The following is a 15,565-nucleotide window of genomic DNA, read 5'->3' on the forward strand; positions in this document are numbered from 1 at the left end:
ACACTCTCACACGTGAGTGTAGAGGCGGGGTGGGGGGAGACAGAGCGAGAGGATCTCAAGCCCACTCCCCTTTGACTATGGAGACCAACACTAGGCTCAATCTTATGACCCCTAAGATTATAACTTGAGATAAAACCAAGAGTCAACTCTTAACTGACTGAGCCAAAAGGGTACCCCTTAAGGCATTTTTAAATCAAAATTAATGCAACGAAAGTCATGAGGAACAAATTATCAACATTTTAAAATAAAGACAGCAACCGATACTACTGACTTATTTTTGCCCCAGGCTCCAATATGATCTAGTACGCCACTTTGAACTATCCAGTTTTTACTTGAAGTACCGATTTTTAATTTTTTTAACATACTGCACTAAACACCTTGATTACTGGGTTCTTGTTTTTCCTCCTTGCCCACCTGTAAATTTCACTCATGAACTGAGTGCCTCATTTGCTACCTCTAATCTCCACCCTGCAAAGGTTCCTGCCCTCCGAAGGGTGGCTTTACTGAAAGGAGTATTTGAGCAGAAAGAGGTGAAGGACATGAAGGTGCTCACTGTGTGAATTCTGGGGAAGATAAAGAAACAGCAGGAACGACAAAGTACCTAAGACAATAGCAAAAAAGTCATGGAGAGGTCAGATCACAGATTCTGGACTAGGGTTTTCATTCCATAGTCAGGCTAAGAATGACCTGATGATCCTGATTCAGGAGCTCTGAAGAAGGCCCTGAGATTCTAGAGTGGTTAACAACTTTCTAGCTAATACTGAGAGCTCTGATCCACAGAGAACATGCCAGGGAGCCAAAGGGGACCCAGGGCAGGGTCTGAGCAGAAAAGTAACGTGTTCTGACTCATGCTTCAACAGAATCCCTCCGGCAGCTTTGTTGGGAATAAGTTCTAGACGGGAATCATGCAAAAGGAGAGACCTCCATTATGAGACTATTGAGAGACCAAGGTGAACCAGCCCAGAATCACAGAGGTATTTTGAAGGTAGAACTTACATGATTTCGTGGCTGAATGAATACAAAGAAAGGAGTCAGGGTTGACTCCGAGGTCTTCTGGCTTGAGGAACTGCAAGGATGGAGTTCACATCCACTGTTCTGGAGGTAACCACAAGTAATGCAGGTTGGGGAAGAGGAGTTCAACGTTGGATAGTAGGTTTGGGATGTTTATTATCCAACAAGCATGAATTTCAGGAAAACAAGTGGATCTCCAAGTTTGAAATTTGGGAGAGAGCTCTCAGCTAGAAAGAGAAGTTTGGGAGTACCTTGCCCAGCATAAACCACTGTCAATCAACCAGTTTTGTGAGCTATACTGGATACCAAGCAAAGACAATCCTCACAAAATCCTTTTAAAAACTATTTTAAAGAGAGTGAGCGTGCCCAGGGAGGGGCAGAGGTAGAGAGAGCATCTCAAGCAGACTCCCCGCTGAGCACAGAGCCTGACACAGGGCTCCATCCCTCGACCCTGACACCACAACCCAAGCTGAAATCCGTTGAAATCAAGAGTCAGATGCTCAGCCTACTGAGCCACCAGGGGCCCTCCTTGTAAATGCTTTTAACCTAACATACTGTCATGCCTTACTGCTTTGTTCATACCGAATTTAAATCTTATTCATAAACAAACCCAAGTGACTTCCTAAGTGCGTTCTCACTTTTTTTTCCCCTAATACTCAGATTCTCAAGCATAATTACATCAATCTTCTAAACCACTTAAACTCTGAGGTTCTGAATGCTTTATAACTACAATAAACATACTTGTTGATGGCATATGCTCTTCCATTTAATGTTTTACAGAGCAGAATGTAGACCCTGGTACTGATACAAATCCAGAAAAAGGTAAGAAAGAGGAAATTGAGAGAGCGGTGTATCTTCTGTTGAGAGACACTGATGGTAGTGAAAAATTCCAACGAAGAGCGCAACCTTGCCCTTCCAAGCCCCAGTGGATGGCAATTTGGGTTCAAATGACCAAAATCCATTCACATGTCATGTGAAATTCTTTCATCAGGTTCAGTTCAATAAAAATTTCTTGAGCTCCTGCTACAGACCAAAAGTACCCCAGAAGCTTGGGGGATTAAAAACTCTCTTAGCATCTCCCTGAAATCATCTAAAACCAAGTCAATTCAACAGGAGGAGAGGGAAACTGAGGCAGGAAACCGAGGCAGGATACCAAAGTTGGGAGTGAGACCTTGGATGGTCCCAAGAGAGCAACGACTCGGGAAGCAGAAGAGGCATGCAACAGGGAGACTGGCAAATCCTGAGTAATAAATATGCTAGTAATTATTCCTACCTTAAGCATTGGCCTTGGCAGGTCTGAACTGATCATGGAGCTCTGATATATAATCTAGTGCTTCCCGAAGTTTGGGCACATTAGAATCACCTGGGGATCTTCAATTCCCACCGGGTTCCGACTCCATTCTCATTTATTGGTATTAGGAGTGACAGGGCAAGGGTAGATTAGAAAGTTCCCCAGGTGATTCTAATGTTCAGCAAAGTTTAAGAACCACTACTCTAGTTCTAGAGAACCTGGTCATTTGGTACATCTTTCCTCAAAGCTGGTCTTTGAACAACCACCAAAAGTATAAGGTTAGACAGGAAGAATATCAGTCCCACCCCAGACCTCCTAAAGTAGCCTGCCTTTAATAAAATCCCCCAGGGGGCACCTGGGTGGCTCAGTGGTTTAAGCCTCTGCCTTCAGCTCAGGTCATGGTCTCAGAGTCCTGGGATTGAGCCTCACATCCGCTTGGCGGGGAACCTGCTTCCCCTCTCTCTCTGCCTGCCTCTCTGCCTACTTATGACCTCTCTCTCTCTCTCTCTCTCTGTCAAATAAATAATCTTTAAAAAAAATAATAAAATAAAATCCCCCAGATCCCACATTAAACCCCACTTTAAAAACCTTGAAAAATCTTAAAAAAAAAAAAACCTTTAAAAACCCTACATTAAAACATCCTACCTTAAAAGTTTAAGTAACCTGGGTTTAGAGAGCTCTTCTCTAAGGGGAGAAAAAGAAGAATTTTAAAGCAATCATTTCAAAAACTTTGTTTCCATTACCTTTTCCCCTTTATCTAACCTGACACAGAAACTAAGGGAAATCTGAAAAACTTGTAATACTCATTTACAAAGTGTCAGTTTGTCTCCACTCAATGTGGAATTTAAAACTAGAGCTAATTACAAAAGGCTATTCAATTTAAGCTGCTTTTTACTTCCATTATTTAGAAACGAAAAGGATAATCCTACAAATTACTGTCCGTTGAGTATTAGCACCAGTATCATCTCATTTCAGAAAGAGTCTGTTATCACATTCCATCTATCTCGCTAAAAAGATTACTGGCTTCTACATTTTTTTAATAGCCAGAGTTTTCCTGAATAATTCCAAGCATCATAGAGATAAATTAAAGATTCAGATATTAAAGATAGCCTAGTACCTCATCTAGGAAAGCAGTTACATGTCCAAATGGTGAGGCAGTTAACTCTCCAAATAAAACCGTTTGAGAAAAATCATGTATTCCAATATTTTTGGTAATCTTCTTGGCAATATAAACAAGTTTATGTTTTGCATTTCTTGGAATCTGAAACAAGAGCAAGATGATTAGTTTAAGTTCACAGTACAGTTTCCACGTTAACAAACAGGATTTGCTGTATCTAACTTGTAGCTGGATTGCTAGAAAAAGAAAAAACCTGGCATCTAGCCTATCTTTATACATAAGGTAGTTCTGCTGCTCTTCCCCCTTTCTACAAAATGTATACACTTTTGTTCTTTTATAATGCTAATTTTATGGCATTATTGGTGTGGAAATATCACCTTTAAAGGGCATGCCAATTAGCCAAGATTATTACATCCCATAACATCTCCTAATTAAAAACAAATATAATGAGAATTTAGAAGTTTTCTATCTCAGCAAAGGTTTATTCCTTTTTATAATCTTTTTGCTGTTGTTTGGAAATAAGCCAAACTGAAATGAAGACCAGGCACAGGAAGTTAATATTTACTTCTATTCTCAAAATAAAATGTTTAATGAAGATATTCTATCATTTCCCCAACTATTGAGTTATTTCTTCAGATATTGTCATTTAACTTGGGTAATACTGGAGTTAAGTGTCCTACCTCCTTGTCTGACAAATTTTTAATTATTTATAACTGTGAAAGTAGAACAAAAAATTTCAACACTCAAAATCCTAAGGCAAACTCCTGTTAGTCTCTTTATTCTCTGGGATTCCATTTCCCAACTATTAAAGTGACTTCCTTTACTGATGGTAACAAGAACAAAACAAAAAAAAAAAACAGAACAACAACAAAAAACACTTCTACAACATTCCACTGAGGCACTGTACAACACTGAAGACTGTACATCTTGTTCCAAACTTTTCCCACTTAAAAAAAAAATACACGCTGTGATACCTTAATCTTCAAGCTCTTCAAGTGGAGCAGTAATTTTTTTTTTAATTTTAAAAAGGAAAGAAAAAGAGAAAAGAAAAAGGGGAAAAGTTGTAAGAAAGAAGGGATTGTCCCCCTCCACGGTTGGTAAATACCATGTGAGCGCTGATTGCGCGGCACTCCTTTTTTAAGGGCGAAGTATTTTACTTGAGATGAAACGTGACAAGCAGTCAGACTGAGCTAAGGACAAATCATTCAGGCTCTGCGAAACATTTTTTAAAGACAGGTCCCCAGACCCAAGAGCGACTGAAACGGTAGCTATGCGGAACCAAGAAACCACCTTTCGCCTAAGGCCCAGACAGCTAAAGAAAGCGCAGCTTTTCTCGGTGGGTCGAACAAGCCGACCTTCCAGAAAACTAAACTACAGCGGCTTAATGCTTAACTGCAGAGTGGGTGCACGTGGGGGCGGAGGGAGGGATTTTGCAGAATCCATAGCAAGAGCTCGAAAGAAAGTTTTTTTAAAGCGCCCGAGTGCGTGCTCCACGGGAACCCAAGGAGGCGCGACTGGCCCGTCCCCGCTATGCAGAGCAGCCGGCGAGACCGGGTCCCTCTGCCCGTCGTCCCTTACCTCCTGGGAGACCGCGAGCGGCCCCGCGGCGGCGACGCTGAACACAAGGCCGGCGGGACGCGGGCTCTCCAGAAACTCCCCCAGCACCTGCCGGTGGTCCTCGCTCTCCAAATACTGGCACCACTTCTCCGCCGGGAGCCCCAGCATCAGCTCCAGGCAGCCGCCGAGAAAGCGCACCCGCGAGTCTCGGACGAAACTCAGCGCTCTTCTGGCGGCGGCCGCCTCCTCATCCTCCTCTTCCTCCTCCAGGTCTATCAGGCCCGCCACCTCCAGGTCAGCGCCCGGGGTTAGGCGAAGGGCCGGGCCTTCTGGGAAGCCGCGCGCCTCCCGGGCTGCCATCCCGCGCGTCCGAGAGGATGCGGGACCGGTCGGCTCCCCGCGCTCGCCCCTGCCCAGCCTGGGGTGGGCGAGGACTCCTCTCTCCTCCCACACGCGTCGCGAGAGGCGCCCACCTCCTCGGGAGATTGCAAGCTGCGTGGCCCTCGCCCCCACCTGGGGCTACTTGGCTGGAGGGTGTGACTCGCAGGGCGAGTTCTGCCTGCGGAGGCACTGGCTGGAGAGGAGTTGCGCGTCCCGTTGCCCGGGAGACGGCATCCCCGCCCCAGCCGCTGGGGGCGGAGTCAGCGCCGGGGGTGGGGCCTTCGGGCTCTGGGCTCCGAACTCCGCCGCTGCAAGGGCGGCGGTTCCGAGCCGCTGGGTGGGCCTCCGCTTCTGCCCTCTCACTGCTGGGCCTACAGGATGTTTGGTGTAGCTCCTAGCCAGCGAAAGTAAAAGCCCAGCACTGATTGATCATGGTTTAAGCAATGCCGTCTGGTGCCGACCTCCATACTAAATCCTTCACCTTGATTATTTCATATAATCCTTAAAAAGTCAGGGCTCCGACTGGTCAGTTTGTTCTGTGGGCAAGGAAACTGAGTCACACAGTAGCTGCTTAACGAGGGGGAAAGTGGAACAGAAATTCAGGCCCCGCGCTGCAGGCTTTTATTCACCTTGCTGGAGGTTGTCCCAATATTACCAGGAAAGAGCTAACCCGGCAATCAACTTTCCTAGTTATGGAAATACAAGAGCTAGGTATTCTAAGTCTTGAATCTGATCTTCACCGGCCACTTATTAGAATGTTAATAACGCCCAATAAGAAAATGCATAGCGCGGGCGCCTGGGTGGCTCAGTGGGTTAAAGCCTCTGCCTTCAGCTCAGGTCATGATCCCAGGGTCCTGGGATGGCAGGGAGTCCGCTTCCCCCACCCCCCACCGCCTGCCTCTCTGCCTACTTGTGATCTCTGTCAAATAAATAAATAAAATCTTTAAAAAAAAAAAAAAAAGAAAATGCATAGCGCTCTTTGTACACTGCAAAGCAGTATTTAGAGTTATTACGCAACCCCAGAGTAAAAGGTCTGGGGAGAAAAGTTCCAGATTAAAGAGAGTCCCCACGATATTGCAATGGGATTTCAGTATGGTCTACTAATGACATCTATTGAGACTATTAAGGAAACTCTGATGACTGAAGAAGCCAGAATTTTGAGGACGGTTCCTCAAACTAAACTTTTTTAATGGGTCCCCTTTACTTGTTCACGTCAAAATAAAGACTTCAAACCCCAATTCTGTCATAGTAGCTCTGAAGGAGTGTTGCCCTCAATGATCCATTATAATAAGTGATTGTTAATAAATAGTTGTTTCTAGCAATGTCTGGAGCTTCAATAATTTCTCTTTTGGGGGATTTGAGTCTGATGACAATCTGTAAGCTTTTCTAGTGACATGATCAGATTCTTGAATTAATATAGGCTCCTGGAAAGCCTTTATAACAACTTCAGACAGTCAAGCGCTCTGGGTATGGGCCACAGCAATCCTCCAGTGGCTACGGTGCAAGTCTGGGAATCCCGGGAAACACTTTATGGCTTCTTCATTTCTCCTCTCACCCCTACATTCCAGCTTTGCATCCCTTACCCTAGAGAAATAGAAATTCTGTAAATAAGAGTTGACTTAAAAGTGAAAACCTGGGGTGCCTGGGTGGCTAGGATGTCAAGCCTCTGCCTTCCACTCAGGTCATGATCCCAGAGTCTTGGGATGGAGCCCCGCACAGAGCTCCCTGCTCAGCGGGGAGCCTGTTTTTCCCTCTCCCACTCCCCCTGGTTGTGTTCCCTCTCTCCCTGTCTCTCTCTGTCAAATAAATAAATAAATAATAAAAAAATAGTGAGCACCCACTTTCAGATTCAGGGAAAAAAACAAAACTAGATAATGCTAATATTAAAGTACAATTTTCAAAAAGTTAAATATGTAATACAAAATATAGAATGAAGACATTGCAATATATTCAACTCATTATTAAGGAAAGAAAATGGTGAAGTTGTTCCACAGGGAATAAGAGAAAAAGATTTCTTGTCTGTGGAGGAAGACTGTTAGAATAGATCACTAGGATAGATACAATACTCCTTAATGTCCTTCAGAACACTGTAACATTAACTTTTGTTTGGGAGCTTTTCTTAAAAATAATTTGATTTTAGAAATAATTTAAATTTGTAATGAACAAAAATCTATAAATAAAAATATAACTTCATAGAGTTCAGATCAGTAGTAAATAATGAGTATATGATATCAGGGTCCTGAGAGCAAGCCCCACTGGATTCCACAGAGTCTGCTTAAGATTCTCTCTCTTTCTCCCTCTGTCCCCACCCCTCAATAAACAAATAAATCTTAAGAAAAAATTAATCAAAAGAGGTACATTTTCCTAGATAATTAAGTAATCTCTTGGTTAAATGATGTTCCAATGTGACATGGAAAAGATAGGCTGCTTTTCCTTGACCTTTTTCTCAAGTTTTTAATAATTTTTCTTAATAATAGCATTTATCAAGTACCAACCAATCAAGGGCTATGTACTGTGCTGAATTCATTTATTTGCTCCACAAGTATTTACTGAATGCCTTCTAAGTGCTAAACACTGTTCTAGGTGCTGAGAATACAACAGACTAAGTTCTTGCTCTCATATCACTGGTATAAACTAGAGTAATATTGGCAAGAGGAGAACTATACCAACTGGGCATGCCTTCACTTCTACCAGTACTGAGTATGTGACCTTGACAGCTACATACCTTCTAGGGGTCTCAGTTTCAACATCTAAAGTAGGAATAATAAAATGGCAGATTTTATTATTTTTTCAGTAAGTATTCCCTTCCCCTGCCTTCATGAGTGAGTATACTTTCCTGTTCCTTTCAAGTTGTATTTGGCCATATGACTTTCTTTGGTCAATGGGATGTTAGCCGACATGACACAAAGGCTTGAAATGTGTTTGTATGGTGGGACCTGGCCTTTTATGCCCCTGCCATTGTCATGAGCAGTACATCCTCAGCTAGTTCTCTGGTGCAAGGAACCAACCTGGACCCAACTTGAGCTCAGAGGCATGTCCCACTAAACCTGCTCTAAATCAATCTACCCTTAGTCAACCTACAGATACAGGAACAATAATAAATGATAATTGTTTTATGCCTTATAATTGTGGTAGATTTGTTATGTAGCAATAGCATGGCAATAGTCAATGAGAGGGTTGTCCTGAGAACTAACTCAGTTTAAGTATATAGAAATCACGAACACTTAGGCCAGTACCTGATACACTTGAGCTTTACAAAGAGTTTATCATTGGTTGAGGAGTACAAAACTTGAGAAACTGAACAAGCAAAAGTGAAATATGTTTATTATGTCAGATAATGACAGGTTCTAAGAAGAAAAGCAAAGGAGGATGAAGAGTTGGGAAGGACAATGCTAATCAGTATCAATGCTCAAGAAAGCCTCATTTTGAGTGAAATTTAAGTGAAGAAGTGAGCCATGGATTCTGGGAGAAGACTATTGCTGGTAGACGGAAAAGCAAATAGACCCATAGAGATGATATGTGGTTTTTAGAGAAACAGCAAGACCAGTAAGAAGGAAAATAATAGGAGATGAGGATAAAGAAGAAACATGTTGGGGCACCTGAGTGGCTCAATTAGTTGTGTCTGACTCTTGATTTCAGCTCAGGTCATGATCTCAGGGTTATGAGATTGAGCCCCATGGCATTTCCACATGCTCCACATCGGGCATGGAGCCTGCTTAAGGTTCTCTCTCTTCCTCTGCCCTTCTACCCCACCACTTTTCCCTCTCTAAAAAAAAAAAAAAAATTAAAACAAAATAAAGAAGAAGAAAAAACATATGACCAAATCATGTACAGCAATGGTGATGGCTGTTTTTTTCTTAAACTGAGATGGTGTGGTAGAAACTGCTAACTGTCCCCAACCCTGTCCACTCACCCTTTATTCCTTCAGGTAATAGAACACTTACCGCATTCCAGGATTTAATGGAACTCATGGTCACCCAACTGGAAATTTCATTCCCTAGTTTCTCTTGTGACTAACGGGAAGTGAAAGTTATGAGGTACGACTCATATGTCATGTTCTTAAAAAGAATCTGCAACCCTCCATTTCTTTTGTCTTTCCAGCTTGCTTGCTAGTATATAAACATGGTATGCTGAATCACATTCATTCACACAAATGATACTTAAGCATATGAAAAGATAGTCAGCCTCCCTCGCAAAAGAAAAATACAAATTCAAACCATAGTACAATACTATTTTTTTTAATTACTAGCTTTAAGGTTGACATACTCTTGGTATGAGTAGGGAAACAGGCACTCACATCACTGCTGGGAATTCAAAATGATACAATCCCAGTGAATTAGTCAATTTCTAGAAAAATTACCTATGCATTTGTTCTTTGACTCAGCAGTCTTTCCTCTAGGAATCTATACAGAAGGCTGGGTCATCACAGCACTACATTTTTAAGTAGAAAAGACTAGAAACTCCCTAAATGCCCAGGAATAGTTGAGTGGTTAAATAAAGTACAGAACACCCAAATAATGGAGTAATATGCAGCTACAAAAAGAAGGAGGATACTTCTATAAGCTTCTGTAGAATGGTCCCCAAGACATATTTTCTTTCTTTCTTTCTTTTAAAGATTTATTTGAGAGAGAAAGAACATGAGTGGGAAGGACAAAGGGACAGGGAGAGAGAGAATCTCAAGCAGACTCTCCGCTGAGCATGGAGCCCAACACAGGGCTTGGTCTCACAATCCTGAGATCATAACATGAGCTAAAACCAAGAGTGAGAGGCTTCACCAACTATACTAACCAGGTGCCCCTCCAAGATTCATTTTCAAGTGAAAAATGAAAGGGAAAGAAAAATGTGTATATTTTGCTGCCATTCATCTATGAAGTGGAGATGGTGTAGCCATGCCCTCCCCACAGTATCCATTTATGTGAAAATATAATTATCACAATGGAAGAATAAGCCAAAAACATTAAATATTTACACATGAGAAAGTGTGGGAAAAAAGGAGAGAAGTTTGATTCCTGAAAATATACATCATTTTCTATAGTTGATAGGAACCAAGTAACTATTTTACATAATTAAAAAACAAGTTTAAATTTAAACCTATAAAAGTAAAAAACATAATGAACCAAAAGAACTCACCTGTATATTGAGTTATTGGCATAACCACACAGAGAAGAACTATTTCAAGTGATTTCAAAAAGGTAATTAGTGAATTCCTGAAAAGATAAAATCTAAGAACAAAAGAAGTGCACAAAATAAAATAAAAATGATATAAATAATTTTAAGTTTTTTTCTGTAAGTATTGTTGCTAATAATATTGTGGGTAATATTATTGTAAAAATGACTATGCAGGGGCGCCTGGGTGGCTCAGTGGGTTAAAGCCTCTGCCTTCAGCTCAGGTCATGATCCCAGGGTCCTGGGATCAAGCCCCGCATCGGGCTCTCTGCTCAGCGGGGAGCCTGCTTCCTCCCTTCTCTCTCTCTGCCTGCCTCTCTGCCTACTTGTGATCTGTCAAATAAATAAATAAAATCTTTAAAAAAAAATGACTATGCATTGTGAGTACAAAGCTATCACAGATTTGATTCTTAGGTAAAAAGATTCTAAGACTCTAGAATTTGCACGCAGATTATTTATTAGGAAGCGTGCTCAGGGAAAAAAAAATACCTTTGAAGGACAGGGCAGAAGGCGCAGTTGAACTGTCAGACAGTTGCAAGAGAAGCTTCAGTTGATCCCATGGGGAGCTCTTTTTTTTTTTTTTTTTTTAAGATTTACTTATTTATTTGAAAGAGAGAGAGCAGGGGGTGGGGGATTAGAGAGAGGGAGTGAAGCAAACTCCCTGATGAATGCAGAACACAATGTGCAGCTCATTCCCATGAGTCTAAGATCATGACCTAAGCCAAAACTGAGTTGGACACTTAAACAACTGAGCCACCCAGTCACCCCCTATAGGGAGACTTTTTTTTTTTTTTAAGAGATTTTATTTATTTGTGTGTGTGAGAGAGAGCACATGAGTGGTGGCAGGGAGTGGCAGAGGGAGATGCAGACTCCCCACTGAGCAGGGAGCCCAATGCAGGGCTCGATCCCAGGACCCCGAGATCATGACTTAAGCTGAAGGCAGACACTTAACCAACAGAGCCACACAGGGCCTACCACCTTGGGGGACTCTTAAACTGTGATGGCCCTTTAAATATGTTCCAAATTGAGGCAAGAGAACCACACCATTGTAGCCCCATATTGCACTGGTAGAGGATATATAATCTTGGCCAAGTCATCATCCTCTGGCTGAGGACAATTCCTGGGGAAAGCCTCAGCATGATGCCTCAACAGGAAATATTTCCAGCAGAGGGGGCAATGGGTTCCTTATTCTTGAGGAGAAAGATCTAGGCAGCATGCACTTTAAGCAAATGAATGATTGTGCTAGTGTCCTTGGAAACCAGTGAAAAAGAGAAAGACATAAGATAGATGAGATTAAGTAAAAATCCTTTACACCTGATTTTGAAATTAAAGTTTCAATTATAGTTATGATCTCTTTTGTCTTTAATAAATATTTGCTCGCTGAAGAGTCTGAAACAAGAAGTAACCCTTTGCAATGAGCACCCCTAGTGCTTAGATGTTGGTTTCTAAACACCATTTTCCATTTGTACAAACAGAGAAACTTTGAGAAATGGCTGATTCCAGCTGTGAGGCAGAAAAAGTACAAGTTGGTCTTGGAACATGCAAAAAGCAGAAAAGCTATCAAATACTTATGAGACCATGAAAAAAACATTTAGGAGCCACCTTGAAGAGGCTTCCACCACCTTAAATTTGAGCCCTAATAAAAATAAAAGCTACAATATCTTGAAATACTTCAAGTATATGGCAGTCTATGAATGTGTGATGGAAGTATGTTTCCAGCTTCTGCTTATGATATAGAAATTTGAGAAGAGCTTTGCACCCCCCATTATTACAATAACAAAATATGTTGAGAAATCTGCAAAATCACAATTTCACTTGCATTCATCAGAGATCTGAGACTGCAGATTGCAAAGCAATGAAGGACTCTGAAGACTCTGAAGAGATGGGTCATGAGCCCTTGATTATTTAGAGGTGATACCTCTAGACATTGGTAAGAAAACACTTAGCTGAGGGGCCTGGATGGCTCAGTCAGTTGACCATCCAACTTGTAATTTTGGCTCAGATCATGATCTCATGGGTCATGAGATAGAGCCCCACATTGGGCTCCATGCTCAGCAGGGAGTCTTCTTGAGATTCTCTCCCTCTGCCCCTCCCTCCAGTCACACACATGTGTATGCACTCTCTCTTCTCTAAAATAAATAAATCTTTAAAAAAAGAGAAACCGTTTATTTCACAAATTACTATTAATAATATGTGTGGTCTGTTTAGAGAATATAGAGACAGCTGGGGCCACAAATACAAGGGGAACGTGTACCCACCCACTCATAGGCTTTTTTCCATGGACATAGCAGAATTCTTACTAAAGAAATTTGGTGAGAGCCCCGAGAGAAGTTCCTTTGCAGATCAGGCCTGGGGAAGAGGAGTAATACCCCACCTGAACCCTTCTCTTCTGTCTCTTCTATGGTAGTTTCCACCAGACTCCTCCCCCAAGAGAAAATCATATTATAATATACAAATATATAATTATATATAAATATATAAATCATCATACACTTAAAACTTACCCAGTGTTATACATGAATTACATTTTGATTTTTATAAATGGAATAAATAAGTAAATAAATAAGTGCTCTCTGTGGACCCCACAATTAATTAACTAATTAACTGATCAATTAACACCCCTTCTGTCCAAAAGATGTAGCCTAATTCCCCTCTCCTTGAAGGTAAAACTAGATTTAGTGACTCTTCTATTGAACAGAATGTGGTAGAAAGACCTAAAGGTGACCAAGACACTAAAAAATACTTTCTGGCAAATCAGCTCCACTCTAAACACAAACTAATGTTTTAAGAATTTGAAACTTGGGATGCCCTAAGCATAACCATAGCAACAATAAATCTCAAACTAGGTCAATCACACATACCATAACAGAGATGAAGAAGGCTTGTAAGTCCATCAGAAGACTTAATACATCTGAGCAAAGCATTGGTGAACCTGAATCAGTGAACCTGAAGTGAACCAGGTTAATATAAATTACCCAAAATGAGATACAAAGAGAAAGGAGTATAGAAAGAAGCACTGGGCCCCTGGGTGTCTTAGCCGATTAAGCGCCCAGCTCTTGATTTCGGTGCAGGTCATGATCTCAGGATCCTGCAATCGAACCCCACATTAGGCCTCACACTCAGCTGGAGTCTGCTTAAGGATTTTCTCCCTCTGCCCCTCTTACTCTCATGCATGTGCATGCTGTCTCTATCTCAAATAAATAAATCTTAACTCCCACAAAAACAGGACAGATCATCCAAAAGCTGTGGGCCATTACCAAACAGTCTCAAACATGTGGTTGGAATCTCAGAGAGAATGAGGTCAAATAAATACATTTTAAATCATGGCTGAGACTTATTTTTCAAAACTAATGAATACCACCAACCATAGTGGTAGGAAACTCAGAGAACACCAAGCAGGATAGATACCAAACAAGCAAAATGAAACAAACAATACATATACATATAGACATATTCTATTCAAACTGTTTTAAACAAAAGATAAAAAGAGAAATCTTAGAGGCAACCAGAAGGGGAAAAAACAAAAGTGGTGTAAAGGAAAGAAGAACAACAGATTTATTTTCAGGCCATAAGATAGTGGAGTGACAGCTTTAAAGGACAAGGGAGAAAAAAGAGTTCAATCAGAATTCTATAGCTGGTAACAGTATCTTTCTAAAATGAAGAAGAAATTTAAAAAAACGTTCTCTGATAAAAACCAAGAGAACTCATTGTCAGCAGACGTGCACTACAGGAAGGTGGCAGAACAAGACACACAAAACGTGGCTTTCAGGACCAACTGATAGAGCAACACTGCACATCCTGCGGGACTTCCCTCATGACTTTGAACTTCTACATAAAAGAGAAAGGGCAGTCTTTTTTTTTTTTTTTTTTTTTAACTGTATTTTGGGTCTCTGTTAAAACATTTTAGCCTATATTCTAATTTGTGCAGATGAGAGTCAGGGCTCTTTAAGCAAAAGAGTAACACGATCCAAAGTTATAAAAGGATGATCTTAGGGTGCCTGGGTGACTCAATCAGTTAACCATCTGCCTTGGTCTCAGGTCATGATGCTGGGATTCTGGGATCAAGTCCTGCATCAGGCTCCTTGCTCAATGGGGAGTCTGCTTCTCCCTCTGCCTCTGCCTCCCTCTCTCTCTGTCTCTGATGAATAAATAAAATCTTTAAAAAAATAAAAGGATGATTCTAGCTGTTTGCTGTGACCATGCAATAAGAAATCAAGGATTATAGCAATAATCCAGATGAGGGATATTGTAAAGAATCAAAGATTATAGGGGCACCTGGGTGGCTCATTTGGTTAAGGGACTGCCTTCAGCTCAGGTCACGATCTTGGAGTCCCCTCATCGAGTCCCGCATCAGGCTCCCTGCTCAGCAGGGAGTCTGCTTCTCCCTCGGACCCTCCCCCTTCTCAAGCTTCTCTCTCTCTCTCAAATAAATAAATAAACTCTTTTAAAAAAATCAAGGATTATAGCAATAATCCAGATGAAGGATATTGATGGTGATATTTAGTAGTGGAAGTGGTAAGAAGTTCTGAGAAGTGGTTAGATTTTGAATATTTTTCAAGGTAAAGCCAACAGGATTTGTTGAAAGTTTGGATGTGGAAAATACGAAAAAAATAATTATTAAAAAATTATAAAAAATAATTATGGATTAATAGAATTTTCTTTCTTCCTGATAAGATGAGAGGTGGATTTGAGATGTGCTGAAATAAAGGAGCGTGGAGATAAAAATATTTGAGGAAGGAAACCAAAAGACTGGCTTTGGACATGTTAAATGTGAGATATCTAATAAATGTCCAGCTTGAGATACTGAAATGTCAGTTGGATATACAGTCTAGGTTCAGGGAAGAGGTGAAGCTAGAGAAATAAACTTTAGAATCATCAGCATAGAGGTAATATTTAAAGTTATGAGACTAGAGGAACCTGGGTGGCTCAGTCGGTTTAGTGTCCAACTCTTGGTTACGGCTTATGTCATGATCTCAGGGTCATGGGATTGAGTCCCAGGGTAGGGCTCCAAGCTCAGCAGGGAATCTGCTTCAGATTCTCTT

General features: G+C 41.3%; 1 protein-coding gene across 1 annotated transcript in view; it reads right to left on the minus strand.

The window, feature by feature from the left end:
• The window catches only part of DNAH11 (dynein axonemal heavy chain 11), a 317,403-nt gene extending 311,895 nt beyond the window's left edge, over positions 1-5,508 (minus strand). The window contains exons 1-2 of the mRNA XM_032873525.1: positions 4,998-5,508; positions 3,420-3,563 (exon numbers count right to left, since the gene is read on the minus strand). Of these exons, the coding sequence (XP_032729416.1) occupies positions 3,420-3,563; positions 4,998-5,336 (483 nt within the window). The 5' untranslated portion in view covers positions 5,337-5,508. The remainder of the gene's footprint in view (positions 1-3,419; positions 3,564-4,997) is intronic.
• Positions 5,509-15,565: the final 10,057 nt, after the last annotated feature.

Source organism: Lontra canadensis, unplaced genomic scaffold (genome assembly GCF_010015895.1).
Source record: "Lontra canadensis isolate GAN:19392208 unplaced genomic scaffold, GSC_riverotter_1.0 scaffold2, whole genome shotgun sequence".
Lineage (NCBI taxonomy): Eukaryota > Metazoa > Chordata > Mammalia > Carnivora > Mustelidae > Lontra > Lontra canadensis.